This window comes from Mobula hypostoma, chromosome 22, assembly GCF_963921235.1.
Source record: "Mobula hypostoma chromosome 22, sMobHyp1.1, whole genome shotgun sequence".
Lineage (NCBI taxonomy): Eukaryota > Metazoa > Chordata > Chondrichthyes > Myliobatiformes > Myliobatidae > Mobula > Mobula hypostoma.
In genome coordinates this window covers 46,201,661-46,225,092 of record NC_086118.1, presented here as the reverse complement: position 1 = coordinate 46,225,092, position 23,432 = coordinate 46,201,661, and the positions used below count along the sequence as shown (strand labels likewise).

At 43.2% G+C, this 23,432-nt stretch overlaps 1 protein-coding gene across 2 annotated transcripts in view; it reads left to right on the top strand.

Moving 5' to 3' along the window:
• LOC134360322 (dual specificity mitogen-activated protein kinase kinase 6) overlaps positions 1-23,432 on the top strand; it is a 148,110-nt gene that overhangs the window by 80,596 nt on the left and 44,082 nt on the right. Inside the window, exons 6-10 of one of the 2 annotated variants that reach the window (XM_063074548.1) lie at positions 2,156-2,272; positions 4,279-4,330; positions 5,180-5,307; positions 9,533-9,610; positions 12,453-12,592. In XM_063074548.1, coding sequence (XP_062930618.1) covers positions 2,156-2,272; positions 4,279-4,330; positions 5,180-5,307; positions 9,533-9,610; positions 12,453-12,592 — 515 coding nt within the window. The remainder of the gene's footprint in view (positions 1-2,155; positions 2,273-4,278; positions 4,331-5,179; positions 5,308-9,532; positions 9,611-12,452; positions 12,593-23,432) is intronic. The other variant, XM_063074549.1, reaches the window with a different exon arrangement.

Below are 23,432 nucleotides of genomic sequence, written 5' to 3'. Positions count from 1 at the left end.
TACCCCTTAAGCCAGTTCTGTAATCTACTAGTCAATAAATTATCTTTTTTTTTCTGCATATCCCTTAATATCAAAAAATAAATTGACCAACCATCACCTGCATTTATCAATGAACACCACCCTCTATGTGTTTGCACTCTGGCCCATCCATGTCCATGCCGTCCAAATCTCTACATTAATCCCATTTACTAGTACCTGGTTATTTGGCTGCTGTCCCTTCGCGATTCGAATGCTCTTCCAGATCTTCTCAGGCAGTGTTAGAAGATCTTTGGATGAAAAAAATTTTCCCTCTGGTCTCTTCTAAACCTCTTACTCTTCACCTTAAACCTCTTCCTTCTAGTCTTAGACTCCTCTGCCGTGGGGAAAGGTTTGTCACTGCCGACATGATTCAACTCTCCCATTGGCCTTCTCTGTTCGAAGGAAAACAAATCCAGCTCATCCGGTCCCTCCTTATCACTGAAACATTCCAGTGCGGACAACATCTTGATGAAATTCTTTTCCAGGCAAAGTTATTGTGGAAGGGTTTTGTGGAAAGATGCATTGTCTTGTGGGATGCGTGTGTGTTAAGTTTTGTGTATCCTCCATCACTGCCTCCTGACAATCAACATTGGCACACTTCAAAGATGTGTGCTTAGCCTACTGCTCTACTCAACTCTACACCCACGATTGTGTGGCTCAGCACGGCACAAACGCCATCTATAAATTTGCTGACGACACAACTGTTGCTGCCAGAATTTCAGACGGCATCAGGGAGGAGTGAGATAGGTCAGCTGGTTGAGTGGTGTCACCGCAACAACTTAGCACTCATCGTTATTGAGACCAAGGAATTGATCATGAACTTCAGGAAGGGCGAGTCGAGGGAACACGTGCCAGTCCTCATCAAGGGATGAGAAGTGGAAAGTGTTTCAAGTTCCTCGGTGTCAACATCTCTGAGGATCTATCCTGGGCCCAACAAATTGATGCAGTTACAAAGAAGGAATGACGGTGGCTATATTTCATTAGGAGTGAGAGGAGAATTGGTATGTCACTGAAGGTGCTCAGAAATTTCTACAGATTTACTGTGGAGAACATTCTAACTAGTTGCGTCATCGTCCGGGTTGGAGGGGACCACTGCACAGGGTTGGAAAAAGCTGCAGAAAGTTGTAGACTCAGCCAGCTTCATTATGGGCACCAGCACCCAGGGCATCTTCAAAAGGTGGCATCCGTCATTAAGCACTTCATCTCCTAGGACACGCTGTCTTCTCATTGCTACCATCAAGGAAGAGGTACAGAAGACGTGCACTAAATGTTTCAGGAACAGCTTCTGCTCCTCCTCCATCAGATTTCTGGATGGACAATGAACCCATGAACAGCACTTTGCTATTTTGTTTTTCTTTCTTGTCTGACCTAATTATTTTTATATATATATAGTTCCTATTATAATTTATAGTTTTTATTACTGTTGCTGGAAAACAACAAACTTCATGACATATATCAGTGATATTAAACTTGATTCTAATTAGGGTGAGTTGAGTGTTGGATGTGTTGTGTGGAAGGACACGTTTTGTGCTAGGAAGCGAGTGGAGGACTGTGTATGTTGGGAAGCGTGTGGAAGAACATGTATGGAAGGGTTTGTGTTCTTCACTCCAGAATTGCCTGTTGCTAACCCTATTGGACAAGTTGCCCAGTCCTTGACTCTCGTTCTGGTAGAATGAGTTCCATCTCTCTACGTTTTCAAGTCAGCTGAATTGGAAAGACTTAACACTAGATTAGCCTTTTTGATAATTATGACCCCAGGGAGAGCTGTAGGTAATGATCTTTGTAGTCAGGCATCCACCCCAACTGCCCAAATGTTTCTGGTACTCACCTGTTGGAAACTGCTCTTTAAGGTCCCAAGTGGATGAGCTCATATTTGCCACACTTTTGCTGATTCTCTTACCATTCTGTGATTAAATATTTCTGTCTACACTGCTATCTGCTCTGCTGTTGGGCCATTGCCAAGCTGGTCTGTGCTTCCTTTTGTCCAGGAGCTATGAAAACCACAAATAGTTTTGACATCAACTCCAGTGTTGTGATAGTTTTTTTTTTATTTTGCACGTACATGTGAGACTATTGAAAGCTGCTGCAATTGCACAGACCTTGACGAGACTTTGTGTTCTTATTACGTTTGTGATAGGGTGATGTGTGGATTTGCATGGAGTTAATGGACACCTCCTTGGACAAGTTCTACAAAGAGGTCATAGACAGGGGTATGACTATTCCTGAAGACATCCTGGGAAAGATAGCGGTATCTGTAAGTCCCTCTCTAATGTTGCTAATCCTGCTTTGCTATTTTCCAAGAGCACCTGTGGGTGGAACCCACTGTTAAATTGCTGGCAGACTGCAGAAAACATTCTTTAAGATTTATGATTTTTTGCACAGTAGGTAATTGCCTAGAAATTGGATTTTGTTTCTTCAGCACCAATCCAATCCAAAAGTTAGATGTGGAGTGAATAATGAGAGTGATCATCCCTATGATCTGTGGTGCTTGGACATTCCCAGTGGTTTTACTCTGCCCTCTCTTGGTGTGAGATCTCGTGCCAGTTCACCTCCAACCACTCAAACTAAGCAGCCAGAGCCCAGATGAAGGGGAATTGGCTTTTCTACAAGTAAAGAAGTTAATCACAGCTATGCTTCTTACTAGATTTTTTTTTTTTTTTTGGAGCTTCCATTCTCAACGTAATAGAGAGAAACAGGTCAACAAAAACCAAAGCTTAAAAGATTCTGCTGCGGCCTGTAAGGAGTTCTGTCATTGGGTTTCCCCTTGGTGCGCCAGTTTTCTCCCACAGTCCAAATGTGTACTGGTTGGTAGGTTGATTAGGCTAGGATTAAATCGGGGGTTGCTGGGCGGCGTGGCTTTTAGGTCCAGAAGGGTCTGTTCCACACAGTACCCCAAAAAAAAATTATTGAAAAAAAACTCAGTGGATCAAGCAACATCAGTGGAGGCATGGGGTATGGTAAACAGTTTTGGGCCTCTTATCTAAGAAGAGGATATGGAGGAGAGGGTCCCGAGGAGGTTCATGAGAGTGATCCTGGGAATGAAAGGGTTAATGTATGAGGAGCATTTGATGACCTGAAGAGGATCTTATTGAAAATTGAAAGGCCTAGACAGAGTGGATGTGGAGAAGATGTGTCCGGTAGTGGGACAGTCGAGGACCAGATTGCACAGCCTGCGAATAGAAAGACATCCATTTAGAACAGAGATGGAGAGGAATTTCTTTAGGCAGAGCGTGGTAAATCTGTGGAATTCATTGCCACAGACAGCTGTGGAAGCTAGTTCCTTGGGTATATTTAAAGCGGAGGATGGTAGGTTCTTCATTAGTAAGGATGCCCAAGGTTACGGGGAGAAGGCAGGAGAATGCGGTTGAGAGGGATAATAAATCAGCCATGCTGAAATGGTGGAGCAGACTGAGTGGCCTTGTTCTGTTGCTAATGTCTTGTGGTCTAAAAGGAGCTTTTTTGTGTTTTGTGTCAAAACCTGCAACAGGAGTGAGAGAGAAGAGGAAAGATTGCCAGTCTATAACAGTATGAGTTTGGGTGAGGTGAGACAGAGGGGAGGAGGTGATAGGTGGGACCAATTAGGGATGCGATGATAGATCGAACCAGGTTCATTCCGTAGCACCATCTACAAAGCATGTCACAGCTATTCATCTCTGCAACTTCCAAAGGCACATTCCAAATTTGTTGCTGGGTCTAAATTCTGGAGGTCCCTACCTGAGCACTTTGAGAGTACCTTTGCCAAAAGTGGTTCAAGAATACTGCTCATCACTACCTTCTTGGCAATTAAAAGAGTTGGGTAGATGCTGGCCGTGCAAGTAACCTTAACTCTCTCCCTCTTTCCACAGATGCTTCGTGACCTGCTGGGTGTTTCCACCATTTTCTGCTTTGCTTTGTTTTTAACGAATTTTTGTTTTTTTGTGAATCAAATTTGGCATCAGTTCTAACTGTTTCAAAGTTTCAGTGTGTCAAAAAAAGGATGCCATCCAATTTCTAGACAGATTTTTTCCCCCTCTTGTCCTGATGGAATTTCAATTTGATTTAATTCAACACACCCAGCTCGAATATAGTTAACGAAAACCTGACCCAATTATGGATTTCATTTTCCTCCAACCTGGCTGAAGTCTCTATTTTTGCATTTAGCTAATTCCGTCTGTCAGATTTGTTCAGGCAGTTTTATTCCACAGCATTAAAACAAAACAAATGGTGCTTCTGCACCAGTCTACATCCTCACGGTCTAATTGCACTGGGCTTGTTTTGCAGATTGTGAAGGCATTGGAACATCTACACAGTAAGCTGTCTGTGATACACAGAGGTACGTGCCTGACTTGAATCCACTTAAGCACTGAACTGTCATAACAACTTGCATTTGAGAACAGGAGGTAATGATGGTGCAGTCTGACTTTCTAATATGGAACCAGCTGATATAGAGTTTAAAGATTCGGTCTGTTGGCTTCCATTGCGTTAACTGCTTCCTTCCATCCGCTGATGCTACCATTCAGTGAATCACGCACATTACCTATTGGGAGTCTGTTTGCAATGTGAAGCCCTTATACCTTGCGTACTTTAGAGCTTATGAATGATGTTTCATTCTGTGACTCAAGTAATTTGTTTTTAAAGCAGGTTGCAACTTCTGGTGGGTGAAAGCAAGCTCTTGGAGTACCAACCTATAGGAGCCATGTATCTGTTTGTTATCCATATTGATGCACTAAGACTGTTTATTTTGTTACATTGCTAGTCTTAGTTGCATTAGTTTTTATTGTTTCAAAATTGTTTTTTTGCTAGTTTCTTAATAAAACATCAAACATATTCTTTGACTTTGAAACCTTGTTGTTGGATTGGAGAGCACGCCATACAAGATCAACTTAGTCTTTAAGCGGTGATGGTTTGTTCGTGTAACCATTGCATACCTAGTAGGCTTAAAAATGGCAGATTCTGAAAAGCTGAAATAAAATTAGAATGGTGGAAATGCTGCATTAGTAGCTGTTTCTGTCTCCACAGGTGCTGCGTGGCCTTCTGAGTATTTCTAGCGTTCTTTTGTTTTTATCTTAGAACACCTAATCTTTTTCCCAAAACCATTCGGCTGGAAGAAAGGCCAGTTCATCTTGCTAACTGTGTCTTGGACACTTCTGAGAACTCATCAGCTTGTTGTGTTTTCTTTCAGACGTGAAACCGTCCAATGTCCTCATTAACGTACAAGGCCAAGTTAAGATGTGTGACTTTGGCATCAGTGGCTACTTGGTGGACTCGGTGGCTAAAACCATGGACGCAGGCTGCAAACCGTACATGGCTGTAAGTCGACCTTCAACCACAGCGTGAAGGCCCAGTCTGGGCCTGGGGTTCTGGGCCAGTGTGAACAGTGGGGAAGGGTGACAGTTCTGCTGACCTTGCGTGGAATTTGTGTTGGGGTAGAACTTCTCGGCTTGTCTGGTTGATGTCAGTGTGAGAATTTTTGAAAACTCAGAAGTTGGTGTTGGGATTCTGGTTGGAGGCTTAGGACAGAAACCCAAGAGCTGCAGATGCAGGAACCTGGAGCGGCAAGCGGCATGCTGGAGGAGCATGGAGGTTGGACTCAGGTGAGGAGGGGTGAAACCATCTCTGACTCCCATAAGCCTCTCATTGGGGATGGTTAACTGTTTCAAGCTGCCTTGCGGATGGGCTGGAGCCTTTTTCTCAAGACGAATTCCTGTAGGGAACATTTCAACTTAAGTTCCGCAGGACTTCCAGCCCTGTGATTCCAGATGCCATCGAGGAGAGGTTGGGGTGGTTAATTCACTGCTTGAGTTAAATCCTCCCCTCTGTGGACTTTGTACCTTTCATTGCATCAGTAAAGCAGACAGCCTAATCACAGACATTGTCCCTTCTCCCCTCTTCCATTGGGTGAAGGCTGAAAGCATGTACCACTATGTTCAAGGACAGCTTTTCCCCCCTATTAAATGCGACGAGTTGGACTTCTGACTTGCTCTTTATGCTCTTGCCCCATATTGTTTACCTGCACTGCACTCTCCCTGTAGCTTTTACGCTTTAATCTGCATCGTTTTTGTTTTACCTCATTCTACTTCAGTGCTGTGTAATGATCTGATCTGTAGGAGCAGTTTGTAAGACAAGCTTTACACTCTATCTCAGTACACGTGACAATAATGGGAGCCATGGTATTGCAGCGGTTAACGCGGTGCTATTAGAGCTCGGGGCGCTGGGAGTTCTGGCGCCGTCTGTAAGGAGTCTCTCTGTCTGCCCTCCCCGTGGAATGTGTTGGTTTTCCCCTGGTGGCCCAGTTTTCTCTCACTATCCACCGGGTAGGTTCATAGGTCATTGTAAATTATCCTATGATTAGGGTTAATTAATGTTGCTGGGGTGATGTGGTTTGAAGGGCCAGAAGGTGCTGTATCACTAAATAAAATAAAACAACACCATACAGGAGCAGGCTCTTTAGCCCATGATCTCTTTGCTGAACATAACGCCAAATTAAACTAAATCTCTTCTGCATGTATGTCTCTTCACATCCTGTGTAAAGGCTGATTTATTCTTGTGCATCAAATGTACACCGTAGGTACGGCATAGCAGTGTACCCTATGCTGTACTCCACGCCGAACCCTACGCCGTAACCTAACGCACACCTCTCCCAAAATGTAACTACGCATCGCGGTGACGCAGACCGCAACAACTGTGATTGGTCCGCTTGGGAGCATCACATTTCCTCCTACGCTGCAATAGTTTCCCATTGGGCGACTGAAGGGTAGGGAAGGAACTCTGGCTGCAATGCTTTCCATAAAGCTTTACAGACCTCCGAAATTATGGAGGACCCTGTGTTTGATGCCAGTTTGTAGCCAGCTGCTACAGTCTGCTGACTTCCACCTGAAGCTAAAACTCGAATGGTGATTGCCAGTCTCTGAGTATACTGTGCGTACACTGATGCGAAATAAATGGTTGGCAACAATGAACCAAATCGTCAAATCTACCTGCCAACATCCGAAAATATTTGAAATGCATTTCCTCGTCCATGTTTCTCAGTGGTTGGACAAGTACAGAAAATTCACCCTCCTTCAGTTTCAGTCGCCATTGTTTGAAGTTTGAGTTTCTTCATGTTGAGTTTCAACACGAAGAAACTCAACACAGTGGCATAGAACCCCCACCGCCAACTAGCGTTTTGGCGGTGAATTGCAGAGCGACGCAGACACACCAACGCACAAGTATAAATGCTCATAACGGCGTAGCCCACTTGCATACGTTACGGCGTAAACTAGTACACACAAGTATAAATCAGCCTTAAGCTGCACAACAAAATAAATAATTTCAAAACTCTCAGCGATGCGAGATACTTAAAATACAGTTGTTCAAAACATGTTACCACATAGTGGTAAACAACAGGAATTCTGCAGATGCTGGAAATTCAAGCAACATACATCAAAGTTGCTGGTGAACGCAGCAGGCCAAGCAGCATGCTGCACCTCTTCCTATAGATGCTGCTTGGCCTGCTGCGTTCACCAGCAACTTTGATGTATGTTACCACATAGTGGTGATGTATACGTTTTGCTCTGGAAGCACTGATTTATCCTACCTGGTTGTTTTGTTATACAGTTGGGCCTAGAATACCTACTATTCCCTGTGGTTAAAACAAAACTTATCCTGTATATATCCTTTGAAATAAAGCAACACACACAAAATGGTGGATGAACCCAGCAGGTCAGGCTGCGTCTATGGAAATGAATAAGCAGTCGACGATTGAGTCTTGATGAAGGGTCACGGCCCGATACACTGATTGTTTATTAATTTCCATGGATGCTGCCTGACCTGCTGAGCTCCCCAACCATTTCGTGCTTTGGATTTCCAGCATATGCAGAATCTCTTGTGTTTATTCTCTGAACTTTATCCCACTTGCCTAAATGTGTATCCTGTAGTTCTTGCCATTTAAAAAAAATATTTATTTATTGAGATACAGTTGGAGTAGGCCCTTCTAGCTCTTCACGCCACACAGCAATCCCCCGATTTAATCCCAATCTAATCATGGGACAATTTACAATGACTAATAAACCTACCAACTGCAAATGAGAGAAATTCCGCAGATGCTGGAAATCCGAGCAACGCACCCAAAATGCTGTAGGAATTCAGCAGGCCAGGCAGCATCTATGGAAAAAAGCACAGTTGACGTTTTGGGCTAAGACCCTTCCGAGGATTTAAACTTCTTGAGTTCCTCCAGCATTTTGTGTGTGCTGCTTAACCTACCAACTGGTAGGTCTTTGGACTATGGGAGAAACCCATGTGGACACGGGAAGAATGTACAAACCCCTTACAGGTAGCAACAGGAATGAACCCGGGTTGCCTGTACTGTAAAGTGTTGTGCTAATCACTGCGCTACTGTGCCACCATTTCCACTCTGGGGTCAAAAAGATCCAAGGAAACAGAGTTTTGTCACTCAATTTAAAGAGACTTGGATCAGTAAAACTCCCAAGTTACCAGCAGTAAAAATTACTTTTAGTAGCAGTGATGTGAAATTGTTACTTTACTGTCGCCAAACAATTGATACTAGAGCGTACAGTCATCACAACGATATTTGATTCTGTGCTTCACGCTCCCTGGAGTACAAATCTACAGTAAATAGTAAAAATTTAAATTCTAAATCATAAATAGAAAATAGAAAAGGGAAAGTAAGGTAGTGGAAAAAAACCAAGAGGCAGGTCCGGGTCAGGATCTGTTCAGCAGTCTTATCACAGTTGGAAAGAAGCTGTTCCCAAATCTGGCTGTACGAGTCTTCAAGCTCCTGAGCCTTCTCCCGGAGGGAAGAGGGACAAAAAGTGTGTTGGCTGGGTGGGTCGTGTCCTTGATTATCCTGGCAGCGCTGCTCCGACAGCGTGCGGTGTAAAGTGAGTCCAAGACGGAAGATTGGTTTGTATGATGTGCTGGGCTGTGTTCACGATCTTCTGCAGCTTCTTCCGGTCTTGGACAGGACAACTTCCATACCAGGTTGTGATGTACCCTAGAAGAATGCTTTCTATGGTGCATCTATAAAAATTAGTGAGGGTTTTAGGGGACAGGCCAAATTTCTTTCGCTTTCTCAGGAAGTAAAGGTGCTGGTGGGCCTTCTTGGCAGTGGACTCTGCTTGGTTGGACCAAGTCAGGTCATTTGTGATATTGACCCCGAGGAACTTAAAGCTTTTGACCTGTTCCACTTGCGCACCACCAATGTAAATGGGGTCGTGCAGTCTGCTACCCCTTCTGAAGTCAACAACCAATTCCTTCGTCTTGTTGACGTTGAGGGATAGGTTATTGTCTCGGCACCATGCCACCAGATTCTTAATTTCTTCTCTGTACTCAAACTCATCATTACCCGAGATACGGCCTACAATTATGGAAATCCTATGATATAAAAAGAATATCTTACTTCCAAGAAAAAGGGCGTGACTGTCTCTCACCTGTTATTTCTGATGACTGGCATGAGCTGATAATCTCTTTCCAGAGTGGATATTGTATGTTCTGGTACCGAATGTAATTTGGTGAAAACTTTTTGTTCTTTTTTTAGCCGGAGAGAATTAACCCTGAGGTTAACCAGAAGGGATATAGTGTCAAGTCTGACATCTGGAGTCTGGGAATCACCATGGTAAGTGTTCATCCGGGAGATTCAGCAATTTGTAAATTGTCACTATAGTCAGAGTGCATCCTCTCTTGAAATCCTGTTGCCTGAAATACTTTACATTCTATCTGTCTTGTGCAGTAATATGTAGGAGGTTATGTACAGGGCTTTGGGATTGAAAAGTAAAATTATAAATTCAAAGTTCAAAGTAAATTTATTATCAAACTTAGTACATTTAGATAAAGTAAAATTAAAAGTTGATATTCAAGTTCAAAGTTCAATGTGAATTTATCATCAAGGTAATTGCATGTTAAACACAAGAGATTCTGCAGATGCTGGAAATCCAAAGGAACACACAAAATGCCAGAGGAGCTCAGCAGGTCAGGCAGCATCTATGGAAATGACAGATGTTTATTCAGATGCTGCCTGACCTGCTGAGTTCCTTCAGCATTTTGTTTTTAATATGTTACCATATTCTACCTTGAGATTCATTTTCTTGCAGGCATTTGCAGGAAAAGGTAATAAAGTAGAATTTCAAATAAATATACATAAATGAGCAAAGACTTGGAAACAACCAATGTGCAAAGAAGACGAACTGAAAATAACAAAAAAAGGAACATGAGTTGTAAAGAGTCCTTGAAAGTGAGACTGTAGGTCATGGAATAATTTCAACATTGAGCCATAAAGCACTACAATACTAAAGCAGGTTCTTCTACCTAGTCCCAACAACTTGCTCCTGGACTACAGCTCTCCATACCTCTCCCATCCATGTACTTATCCAAGCTTCTCTTGAATTTTGCAGTTGAACCTGCATCCACTATGAAGCTATTGTCACCAGCACCATCAGCAACCACATCACCTCTCTACCACAACCACCTTTTAAGATATTTTAAATGTTTAAAAACTATAGCTAACTGAAGAAGATGATTAGCCTATGCTGGGAGAATGGCTCAGTATGCTTCTTGTATGTCGTAAATCAGCTATTGACACGTTGAGGTTAGGGTACCCTTCTTCAAAAGGCAACAGATATCTTGCAGGAATTTTTTGCTTTGCAGCTTTGAGAAATATTCATAAGTTCACTCACTTTTGAGGGCTCTACAACTCATATTTTCAATATTTGTTTTTGTATTTGTGCAGTTTGTCTTTTGCACATTGGTTGTTTGTAAGATTGTCAATCTTAATATGCAGTTTTTAATTGATTCTGTTGTATTTTGTTCTACTGTGAATGCCTGCTAGAAAGTGAATCTCAAGTTAGTATGTGGTGGCATTTATGTACTTTGATAATAAATTTACTTCGAATCTTCATCCATGAATGCCTAGAAATTGGATCGATCCACCTGTTTTTAAAAGAGAAAGTTATGCATGAAGTTGTTTAATACACTGGTAACTGCTTTACTGATCCTTCGCAGGCCAATTAGTGACCTTCAGGAAATGAGTCTGGGCATGTTTCAGCTTAACAACGTCGAACATTACAGCACAGTACAGGCCCTTCAGCCCATGATGTTGTGCCAACCTTTGAACCTACTTCATGATCAATCGAACGATTCCCTCCAATTTAGTCTCAATTTTTCTTTCATCCATGTGCCTATCTAAGAGTCTTTTATATATCCCTAATGTGTTTGCCTCTGCTATCACCCCAGCAGCACATCCCACACACCCACCACTCTCTGTAAGAGAAAAACTTGCATCTGACATTCGCCCTATACATCCTGCAATCACCTTAAAATTATCCCCCCCCCACCCCCACCCCCACCCCACCATCTTAACTATTTCTGCCTTGGGAAAAAGTCTGTGCCTCTCCTTGTACCCCTCTACCAAGTTAAAGTTCAAAGTAAATTTATTATTAAAGTACATATAATCACCAGATACAACCCTCAGATTCGTTGTCTTGTGGGCATACTCAACAAATCCATAGAATAATAACCATAACAGAATCAATGAAAGAGTGCACCAACTTGGGCTTTCAGTCAGTGTGTAAAAGACAACAAGCTACAAAAATACAAAAAGGAAGAAATAATAATAAATAAGCAATGAATATTGAAGAATATTTAATATTTATTGCTTATTTTATTATTAAATAATTATAAATAAATAAACAATAAATCTCATTCCAAAGAGAGAAGCCCTATCCCGCTCAACCTATCCTCATAACCCATGCGTTCTAATCCAGGCCGCACCCTGACCCTTGCTAAAGTTTCCACATCCTTCCTGTCAGAAAACGATCAGAACTGAGCACAAGTGTGTTCTGACTAGGGCTTCATAGCAGCATTACCTCGCCGCTCTTGAACTCAGTGCCTTGGCGGAGCTGTTCCTCCAATCAACAGTCACGTAGCTGGTGACATCAGTGGTTGCACGGCTCATATATCTTCCATTGCCATTGGCAATTGGAATACTGAGGTAAACCGGTGGTCACCATTACTAACTTAACAAAGTTCTTTGGACTGAAAGGCCCCTTTCTTTTGCTGCATGTTTTGATGACCAGTAGAAATTAAATTGTCTCCTGCATCATATTGATCTCCTGCATATGGTGACTTTTAGCCTTATTTTTCATTTGCCACTGTTAAATTAGATAATTCATAGGAGTTCCCTTCATTGATTATAGTCCTTTATTTTCTGACTCCTTCATAGTGTGCTTGCAGAGATCACTGGCTCAGTAATGTGTGATGTGGGGTGCTCCACAATTTTGACCCATCAGCCGATTGTGGTTAAAAAAAAAATCTCACAATTAATGATTTAGACGCAGCTGTGTATTATTTGACAATTACGTCACTGCCTCAGTCAGCCCAAGTGCAGGTGAGAAGACTTAAAGTCTGCTCAATGCCTGGCACCTGCAGAGAATTAACCCTGCCTGTCTGTGTGATCTGTTTAGATTGAGATGGCAATCTTAAAGTTCCCGTACGATTCGTGGGGTACTCCTTTCCAGCAACTCAAACAGGTGGTGGAAGAACCTTCTCCACAGCTTCCTGCTGACAGATTTTCCAAAGAATTTGTCGACTTCAGTGCCCAGTGGTAAGAGTTGGGAATGTCCCTCTCGTTTAGTAGTCTCTACCTCTTGGAGTTTCCCCCATTGTCTTTTGGAATTCACACAGTCGAGAGGTTGTTTTTCGCTTTGGACTGTTGATAAATCAGCACTGACCGTACTGTAACATTTTAAAGTTTGCAGCGGCAAGTTATTTTTGTGTGAATGTATGTAAAGCAAAGGAGAGGCTTCCAGGTAAGTGCAAATTGAGCAAACTCTCCAATTACCTCAGGTATCATAGAATTTTACTGCACAAAAACAGGTCCATGCTGATCATGTTCAAAGTATACAGTATTTATTATCAAAGTGCATATATATCACCATATACGACCTTGAGATTCATTTTCTTGTGGGCATACTCAGTAAATCTAATAATCAATGAAAGACTGCACCAACAGGGCGGACAGCCAAAGTGTAAAAGACGGCAACTGTGCAAATAAAAAAAAGAGGAGAAATAATAATAAGTAAATAAGCAATAAACATTGAGAACATCAAATGAAGAGTCCTTGACAGTGAGTCCATATTTTGTGGGAATATTTCAATGATGGGGCAAGTGAAGTTATCCCCTCTGATTCCAGAGCCTGATGGCTGAGGGGTTAATAACTGTCCCTGAACTTGGTAGTGAGAGTCCTGAAGTGCCTATACCTTCTTGATGGCAAGCAGGACAGAGAAAGAAGAGCATGATTGGGTGGTGGGGGTCCCTGATGATTGATGTTGCTTTCCATTGACAATGCTCCATGTAGTTGTGTTCAGTGGCGAAGGCTTTACCTGTGATGAATTGGGCTGAATTCGCTACTGTTTGTCGGATTTTCCATTCAAGGGCATTGGTGTTTCCGTACCAGGCTGTGATGCAGCCAGTTGATATATTCTCCACCACACATCTGTAGAAGTTTGTCAGAGTTTTAGATGTCATGCTGGATTGCTGCAAACTCCCGAGGAAGTAGAGACGCTGTGGAGCTTTCTTTGTAATCATACTTACATGCTGGGCCCAGGACCAGTTCTCTGTAATGATAACACCGAGGAATTTAAATTTGCTGACCCTTTCCACCTCTGATCCCCTGATGAGGACTGGCTCATGGACGCCAGCTTCCTCCTCCTGAAGTCAATAATCACCTCCTTGGTCTTGCTGACATTGATGTGGCACCACTCAGCCAGATTTTCAGTCTCCCTCCCATATGCAGATTTGCCACCACTTCTGATTCGGCCTACGACAGTGGTGTAGTCAGCAGACTTGAATATGGCATTGTAGCTGTGCCTGGCTTCACAGTCATAAGATGCCCCTCTGTTAGTGCCATTTGCCCAGACTTGGCGCATGTTCCTCTAAAGTTTTGAGTATAAACCATTCCTATTTGTGTGCCTGTCCAAAAGTTGTTGAAATGTTGTTATTGTACCCACCTCAATCACTTCCTCCAACTGCCCGTTTCGTATGCACACTGTCCTCTTTGTATAGAAGTTACCCCTTAAGTTTTTTTTTAATCTTTCCCATCTCACTTTAAATCTGTATCTGCTAGCTTTTGGTTCACATTTCCTGAGAAAGGATTGTATGCATTCAGCCTATGTCTGCACCTCATGACTTTCTATACCTCTAAGGTCAATTGGTAGATGGAGACAGTGTCCATTAGGATGTTCAATAAAAGACAAAATGAGCGTCTTACTTTGTACCCCCTTTTACCCCTTTCTCCTCGCCTGTCTATCATTTCTCTCTGGTGCCCTTCTTCCTTCCCTTTCTCACATAGCCTACTCTCCTCTCCTATCAGATTCAATCTTCTTCAACTCTTTACCTTTTCCACCTATCACATCTCAGCTTCATCATGTCCCCCTCCCCAACCACCCACCTTCTCCTTCATCTGGCTTCACCTATCACCTTCTAGCTTACAGGCCTTCCCTCCCCCCGCCCCCCCCCCATCTGCCCAAAACATCGACTGTTTATTCCTCTCTGTAGATACTGTCTGGCCTGCTGAGTTCCTCCAGCATTTTGTGTGTTTCTCTAGATTTCTGACATTTGCAGAACCTCTTGTGTTTACTTTGAGCCTCATTCGTGTCTCAGGAATGAGGTTAAACCAAGACTTTGGACCAGTTCAGGAGGAGGTTAGTGAAGATCCTATTTACAAACCAATAGCTCAAGGGTTCCATTTAATATCAGAGAATGTATACAGTATACAACCTGAAATTCTTACTCTTCACAGACATTCATGAAACAAAAGAAAAACCCAAAGAGTGAATGACAGAAAAACGTTAGAACCCCAAAGGCGCCCCCCCCGTTCCCCTCCCATGTGCAAGCAGCAGCAAAGCCTCACCGTCCTCCTCCCTCCCCCCATTTGTACCAGCAGGAAGTATCATTGCCCACCACCCACCAAGCAAGCAATAGTAAAGCCCCCAAGGAGCCCATGATCTACAGTCCAAAGCAGGGCAGTCTAAAGCAGGGCACTCCAACATGCCACAAGCTCTCTCTCGTTTACAAGGGACAGAGAGGTGTCATCCTTTCCACAGAGAGAGGGAGCCCAACAGGTCGCTGTTTAGATGTTACAGTCTGAGGCGATGCTTACTCGAGCTCACCTAACTCGAGAGCCAGCAGAATTTCCCCCACCCCCATCGAGAGAGAAAAAGCGATCACCTGAGTTCAGAAGCCTCCAACTGCCACACCCGCTGTCTCAGTGTTCCGGTTGGCGGCACCAGCAAAGAATCGAGTCATTTGCAGGGGCCACTGAGGCCGTCTCCCTGAAGGCTGCTCCTGGTGATAGCAAGAATGCTAGGCCGCTTGGTCAGCTCCGGAAGCGGAAACCTACCGCCGTGTAGGACCGCATTTTGAGTGCAACCAGAGATCACGGACTCTGACAGGATCCCAGCCACCTTGAAAAGGAAAAACGAGACATTAAGCTGTTTTGCAGATGAGTTTGCAGAATTTTCACTCTGGCGCCATCTTAACTCCCCCTCCTCTAGAAATTCTCCACCTTCTTGTCAATGATTATGTTTTTTCCCTATTATTCAAAGATACAAAGTAGAGTTATTATCAAAATATGTTTACAGAATACAACTCTTGAGACTTATCCTCCCACAGGCAGCCACAAAACAAAGCAACACCATGGAATCCGTTGAAGAAAACATCAAGCAGCAAACGTATGAGAAAAAACCAAATTGCATGCATGGCAAAAAGCAAGTGAACAGAACATAGTATATCAAACATCTAACCAGGATCCAGTAGTTTTCAGTTTAGTTCAGTTCAGTGTCGTGCTGCTAGCTTACTGCAGGCCGCAAGGCAGAGCATTCTTTGCCGAATCGTCCTAGTCCATATCGATCGTCCCAATCAAACCGCTCAAAACCAGCAAAGGAAAAGAGTAACCAGAATCCAGAAATATATGCACCATGAACCTCAAAGTCCCTCAAAGCAAGTTCGCAGCCACGCTGATCAATCCTCACAGCATGGAACCCCTGCCTCCAGTACTTTCCTCCGACCGCAGCTAGCAAGAACAAGAGGAACACGGGCAGATGGTGCTGGACACCCACCCGTCCTACGCTCTTGTCCTTGTCGAGCTCAACCCTGCTCGATGCCTCAGTCAGAGAGAAGCAATGGAGTCGATCAGGGGCTCGCACCCTGTCTCCAGGCAGCACACCCTCTCCAAACCTTGCTGAACCAGATCACTCACTCGGCACAAAATCTCACCATCAAAATGTAACTCACATGTTCCAATCGCTTGCAGCTCAGCAGTAGAATCGTATTTGAAGAAGAAGTTTTTTGAGCTGTCTGTAGGACGTTGCTGTTGGTTGTGTTGTTCGCCGGCACCGTCCTGCTCCAATACACTGTTGGGTGGAAATTTGTGACAGTAATGGTTCCTCCACCATAGCAGTTCTGGAGTCCATCAAAAATCAGCAATGCAGATACTGGCAATCTGAAATAAAATTAGAAAATGCTGGAAACACTCAGTGGGTCAGGCAGCATCTGTAGAGGGAGAAACAGTTAACATTTTGGTTCTTGACGTCGTACAAAAAGGAATTTTTATTTTCATCCATCACTAAGGTCTTCTTGTACTGATGGAGGGAAGAATGTTAGCATGGACTTAGAAAATTCTTCTTTAGTTATTGTCATAAAGTCACGAATAGCCACTGGACTGCCAGGACAGCCAGCTAAGGTGATCATGGTGCAACGTTTGGCCAACAGAACAGTATCTTCATAGATTAATCAGTACTTCATGGTCCATTGAAAATAAATGCTATGGACATCAATGTTACTTATAAAAATTACATTTTTCATTGCTTGGTATCTGTAGAGGATATTTGCGGAATATAGATAGGATCAGTGCGCACGTCAAGAACTCGGGGCAGAGGTTTACAGGAAGAGTGAAAAGGTTCAAAACGAATCTGAGGAGGAACCTTTTGACCGGGTGAGTGGTCATTATATGGAATGAGCTGCCAGAGGAAGTGGTTGAGACAGGTACAATAACAACACTTCAGGCAAGTTGGTGAGGAAAGGTCTAGAGCAGGGGTTCCCAACCTGGGGTCCACGAACGCCTTGATTAATGGTAGGGGTCTGTGGCTTATAAAGGGTTGGGGACCCGTGGTTTAGAGGGTGAGCCAAATGTTGGCAGGTGGGACTGGCTTGGACGGGAATCATGGCATGAACCATTTGGGCCGAAGAGCCTATTTCCATGATCTGTGACTGACTGTACAAGGGAAAAATATTGGAAACAATGGAATTGAAGAAAATGTGGATTAGATCAGATTAGCTGAAGAAACCATTTCTATGCTGTAAATTTCTTGCTTCCATTGAATACTCTGTAGAATGTAACAATGTAAATGTAACAGCTTTTCTCCCAGTTATTTCTCTTCACTGGAGAGGTTTCCTCTCAGCTGTCATGTTTGGTGTGAAGAGCATCCTTTTTCTTGGCAAATACATTTATACTTCTGGCTCTTCTTCAACGTGCTGATTTTAATGAATTCATTAAGTATATCGTATCCTTGTTGACAAGTTGATCTTTAGCACGTAGCTGAAAATAGTAAGGTTGTTTAATCTAGTTATAGAAAATACCAATGCCTCCAACTTTGTCTAATCCTGCTAACATTTAAAACAAAGGTCAGTATATAGCTTTTGTAGCTGTTGTGATTTTATTTAATGTCACAAATTTCAAGAAGCCTTTCACACAAAGATAAATGCATTGATTCGTGCATAATTTGCTTCTTTGCGCGTCATCATCATTATGTGCCATGTTGTATGATGTGGACAATCGTCATCTTCCACCTGTCTGTAAACTGAGAACTTCTAATAAGCTCTTCAAAACTTTTGCCCATCCATTCCTTGATGTAACTCATGAATGTTATATCTAGAGAAAATTAACCATCTAATTTTGTTTCAACTGCTCCTTTTGTGTATGTCTGAAAATCAAAGTAGTCTGGTAGAGGACACAGCACTGGGTGAAACTATTAATATTTCAGCTTGAAGGGTCTCTCAATAATTTAAACTTTACCAGTTCTTTTAACGTTATAAGAAAAAAAATATATCCCTTGACACTCTAGAAAACCAGATGTAGAGTTAGAGAATGTAGTAAACACAGAGGCTCTGTGGGTGCTGGAAACCCAGAACAACACTGACAAAAGTGCTGGAAGAGCTCAGCAGGTCAGGCAGCATCTATGGAATGAAGTATGTAGTCCAGTAGTCCATGTTGACTGTTTATTCCCCTTCATAGATGCTGCCTGACCTGCTGAGTTCCTCCAGTGTTTTTTGTGTGTTGCTGAAGAATACAGTATTCGGAGGGGTGCAGTGTGAATGAAATTCTGGATGTTGCTTAGATTTCTATGTGGTCGGCGTGATGGGAAATACAAGAAATTAAACAAACAATAGGGATGGCTGACAGTAGATACTTAATGACTGATTTAGGTGTTGGAGCATCTGCTTTTGTGGTCACCTTTGGAAGGAATAAGAGGCCTGTTCCAACTATCAGGGCAATCAAGAAACCTTTGGCCCAACCAGCAGCAGCGGAGAGAGAATTGGCTTTGGAATCCATGCTGCATTGATGCGTTTTATTGAGAAGAGACCATCCAGGCTAACACGGGGCTGAACTTGCTCCCGAAGAAATTGGCTGAATTGATCCGTCACTGCTACTGCTCTTTATTTTCAAATAATGTCACTGAATGCATAGACTCTGCACAAGTGCTCTTGTACATTTTATGAGTACTTACGCACTAACATACTTCATGTACCACGACACTCGAATAATTTATTTGTGAATGATGTCGTAAATAGGTACACTTAATATCAAAGAGCCTATGGTTTAGATATTAGATCCCTGTGATTTTTTTTCAGTAGTAACAATCCTATCAGAATTCTCCTTCATTCTGGAAGCTTCTATCTTCTGGCTGCTTTGGTCTAGCCTCCGAATGAAAGTACTGTCAATATGATTCAGTATTGGATGTTAATTTGATATGGGATGTGTCCTATAATTGGGGAGTCCAGGATCAGATGGCATTACCTCAGAATACAAGGACATCTCTTCAGAGCAGAGATAAGTGGGAATTTCTTTAGGCAGAGTGTGGTGAACCTGCAGAATTTGTTGACAGAGACTGCTGTGGACGCCAAGTCATTGGGTATGCTTAAAGTGGAGGTTGATAGATTCTTGCTCAGTAAGGGTGTCAAAGATTATAGGGAGAAGGCAGGAAAATGAGCTTGAGCGGGATGATAAATCAGCCATGATGGAATGGCAGAGCAGACTCGATGGGCTGAATGGCCTAATTCTGCTCTTTTATCTTATAGTCTTATGATTTTCTGGAGGCATACAGTTGTGCACATACTTCATGTGTTTGTTTGAAGTGCAACATTCTACCCATTTTCTGGAGGCATAAACACTGTGTATGGGAATAAGAGCAGAATGTAGATGAATTTTCATCTCCCTAACGCTCTTATCATTAGTGTGAATTTAGTGTTAGCCAATCTAAACTAAGCAGAAACATAACCTCGAATGGCAGCGACTTCATAGTTCTAATCAATTCCCAACCAACCTGCGGGGCAACTTCTTTAAATTGTTGTGAGAAAACACCCCAGCTAAATACGTAAGCAGAGAATTGTGATTTCATTTATTTAGCGACACAGCGCAGAGCTGGCTCTTAACGGCCCTTGGAGCCATGTCGCCCCTGCAATGCCTGACAACCCCTAATGCAATTTAACCCTAATGCAATCACAGGACAATTTACAATGATCAGTTAACCTATCCGGTACGTCTTCAAGTCAAGTCAAGTTGAGTTTATTGTCATTTCGACCATAAGCTGCTGGTACAGTACAAAGTAAAAATGGAACAACGTTCCTCCAGGCCCCTGGTGCTACATGAAACAACACAAAACTACACTGGACTATGTGAGACAGCACAAGGCTACACTAGACTACGTAAAACAACATTTGAAAAAAAAACTGCACTCGACTACAGACCTGCACAGGACTACATAAAGTGCACAAAACAGTGCTGGGCAGTACAATAATTAATAAACAAGACAATAGGCACAGTAGAGGACAAATTACACTATAATAATAAATGATGTAGATGTCAGTCTAGACTGAATATTGAGGAGTCTGATGGCTTGGGGGAAGAAACTGTTGCACAGTCTAGTCGTGAGAGCCCGAATGTTTCGGTACCTTTTGCCAGATGGCAGGAGGGAGGAGAGTTTGTGTGAGGGGTGTGTGGGGTCCTTCACAATACTGTTAGCTTTGCGGGTGCAGCGTGTGGTTTAAATATCTGTAATAGCGGGACGAGAGACCCCGATGATCTTCTCATCTGACCTCACTATCCACTGCAGGGTCTTGCGATCCGAGATGGTGCAATTCCCGAACCAGGCAGTGATGCAGCTGCTCAGGATGCTCTCGATACAACCTCTGTAGAATGTGGTGAGGATGGGGGGGGGGGTTGGGTTGGTGGGAGATGGACTTTTCTCAGCCTTTGCAGAAAGTAGAGACGCTGCTGGGCTTTTCTTGGCTATGGAGCTGGAGTTGAGGGACCAGGTGAGATTCTCTGCCAGGTGAACACCAAGAAATTTGATGCTCTTAACGATCTCAGCGGAGGAGCTGTCAAAGTTCAGTGGAGAGTGGTCGCTCCGTGCTGTCCTGAAGTCAACAACCTGTTGACTTCAGGAGACTGTGGGTGGAAGGCGGAGGACCCGGAGCAAACCCACGCGTTCCGCGAGGAGGATGTACGGAGGCTGCTACAGAGCAGAGCCGGCATTGAAGTCCAAACTCGGGAACCTCCGAGCAGTGATAGCCTCACGCTGGCTGGTATACTGTCGAGGATTTGTACAGCAGCCAGTTAAAGTGAGCCAGCACCCAGCAACACTCAAGGACCTCAGTACCCCATTTATAGGTTAGCTTCAGTGAACTACAGTGACTGCAGGGATGTGGTTTTGAGGTTTGAGCTGCTGTAATACATATTATTAGGAGACAAAGTGAAGATGTGTAGAGCTCAGCTCAGCTGTTATGCCCATTGCTCAGCATCTGTGAATCTCTACTTAACTGTGCAGATAAATCTCACACAGCCATGTGCAATCGGTTAGCAACCCTTTGTGATGTGAGAAAGGTCCTGACATTTTCAGAAAGAAAACAACAAGGTTATGAAGATCACATTCTTCCAGTGCGGCAAGTAACTCTTGTGATCTTTTGCAATCATTTTGTAAAACAAACTTCAAAATAATGTGAACTACAACCATTCGCGGTGGACATAGTCCAAAACAAACTGTCCTTCCACCTTCACTGGAAAATTAGGTTCTGAAAATAAAAGTCCCACACAGTTCATTTTTCCATCTAAATTTCAAAATACAGATGAGTTTGGGATAGTGACACAGCCACAATCACGCTGAATTTTGAGTTCCTGACAGAAAATCAGTGTTTGAAGCCGATCAAGTGAATTAAAACAGGTGTGAACACATGCACATCCGTCATTAATGAATGTCCTAGTTAAACAATACCTGAGGTCTGAAATCCTCAATATTTTTTTAAATCACTCCCTGGACTGGCATTCCTCTCCTCCCATCTCTGTAATCATCTCCAGATTAGTAACTCTGGTCCCTAAAATCTTAGTTCTTAACCATGTCCACATTTAGTTGTTTCTTTTTTTTTTTGAATTTGATTCCATTTGTGTGAAAGTATTTGACATATTTATATGTTGAAGTTGCAAGTGGTAGTGTCGTGGTTGGCACGACGCCGTAGAGTATAGGCGGCCTGGGTTTGATTCCCGCTGCCACTGCTGGTAAGGAGTTTGCACGTTCTCTCCCTGACTGTGTGGGTTTTCTCTGGGTGCACAGTCCAAAGATTTAATTGCTCATTCTAAATTGTCCTGTTGTTAAGCCAGGATTAAATCAGGGATTGCTGGGTGAAGGGCCGGAAGGCCCTGTTCCACACTGTATCTCAATAAAATAAGTTTAAAAAATAAAATAAATGGAAGTTGTTATTATGGATGGGCCTGCCTATGTGTGGAAGCTATTGTGTAAGTTAAGATACTATGGAATATGTAATAGTTTAGGCTACTTATTAATTGAAAAACAGCATTACTTGCTGCCTGTTACGCTGCTGACATTCAGGGAAGCAATGAAGATCATCTTCTTTATTGTGCCCCAGGTGTGGTTCAGGGTCCTCGTTTCTGCCTCTGTGGCACGGTGCCAAGTTTTCTTCGGTCTCCCGAGTTTCCTCTGCCCTTCAGGGGTCCAGTGAACTGCTGTCCTGATGATGGAGTTGTCCCTGGCCTCCCTTCTCATGATGTGCCCAATCCATCTCCAGTGTTTCCTCATGATGATTGTGGCCATGTCCTCCTGGTGACTCTGAAGGAGCAGGGCGTGGTCAGAGACTGATCTTAGCCAGGAAATACGGAGGATCTGCTGGGTGCTTATGGTGTGGAATGTTGACAAGCTTGGCAAGGTCTCTCTCTGTTAGGCACCAGCATTCTGACCCATACAAGGGTGTGGACAGATCATAGCTGTGAAAAACAGCATACAATAGGATATGGCAGCATCTGTAGGAAGAGGTGCAGTCCTGACGAAGGGTCTCGGCCTGAAACGTCGACTGCACCTCTTCCTACAGATGCTGCCTGGCCTGCTGCGTTCACCAGCAACTTTGATGTGTGTTGCTTGAATTTCCAGCATCTGCAGAATTCCTGTTGTTTACAATAGGATATATACAGCTGATTTATGACCACAGGACTATAAGACATTGGAGCAGGATTAGACCATACAGGCAATTGAGTCTGTTTCACCATCCCATCACAGTTGATTTATTTTCCCTCTGAACCCCATTCTCCTGCCCTTGATACCCTGACCAATCAAGAACCTATCAACCTCTGCTTTAAATATACCCAATGACTTGGCCTCCACAGCTGTCTGTGGCAATGAATTCCACAGATTCAAAGTTGAAAGTTCAAAGGAAGTTTATGATAATTTATTATCAGCGTATACTACCCTGAGATTCATTTCCTTGCAGGTATTCACAGTAGAACAACGTAATACAGTAGAGTCAATGAACAGCCACACACAAATACTGATGAACAGCCAATCTGCAAATGCAAAAAGGAAGCAAATAACAACATACATACAAAAAGACAAATAAATAAATGATACCGAGAACATGAATTGTAGAGTCTGAAAGTGAGTCCATAGATTGTGGAATCAGGTTAGTGTTGAGGTGAGTGCAGTTATCTAGGCTGATTCAAGAGCCTGATAGTTGAAGAGTAGTAACTGTTCCTGAACCTGGTGGTGTGGGTTCTGAGGCTCTTTTCCCTCCTTCCTGATGGCAGCAGTGAGGACAGTGCATGGCGTGGATTGTGGGTGTCCTTGAGGGTGACTGTGCATTTGTCTTTAAATAGGAAAGGGAAT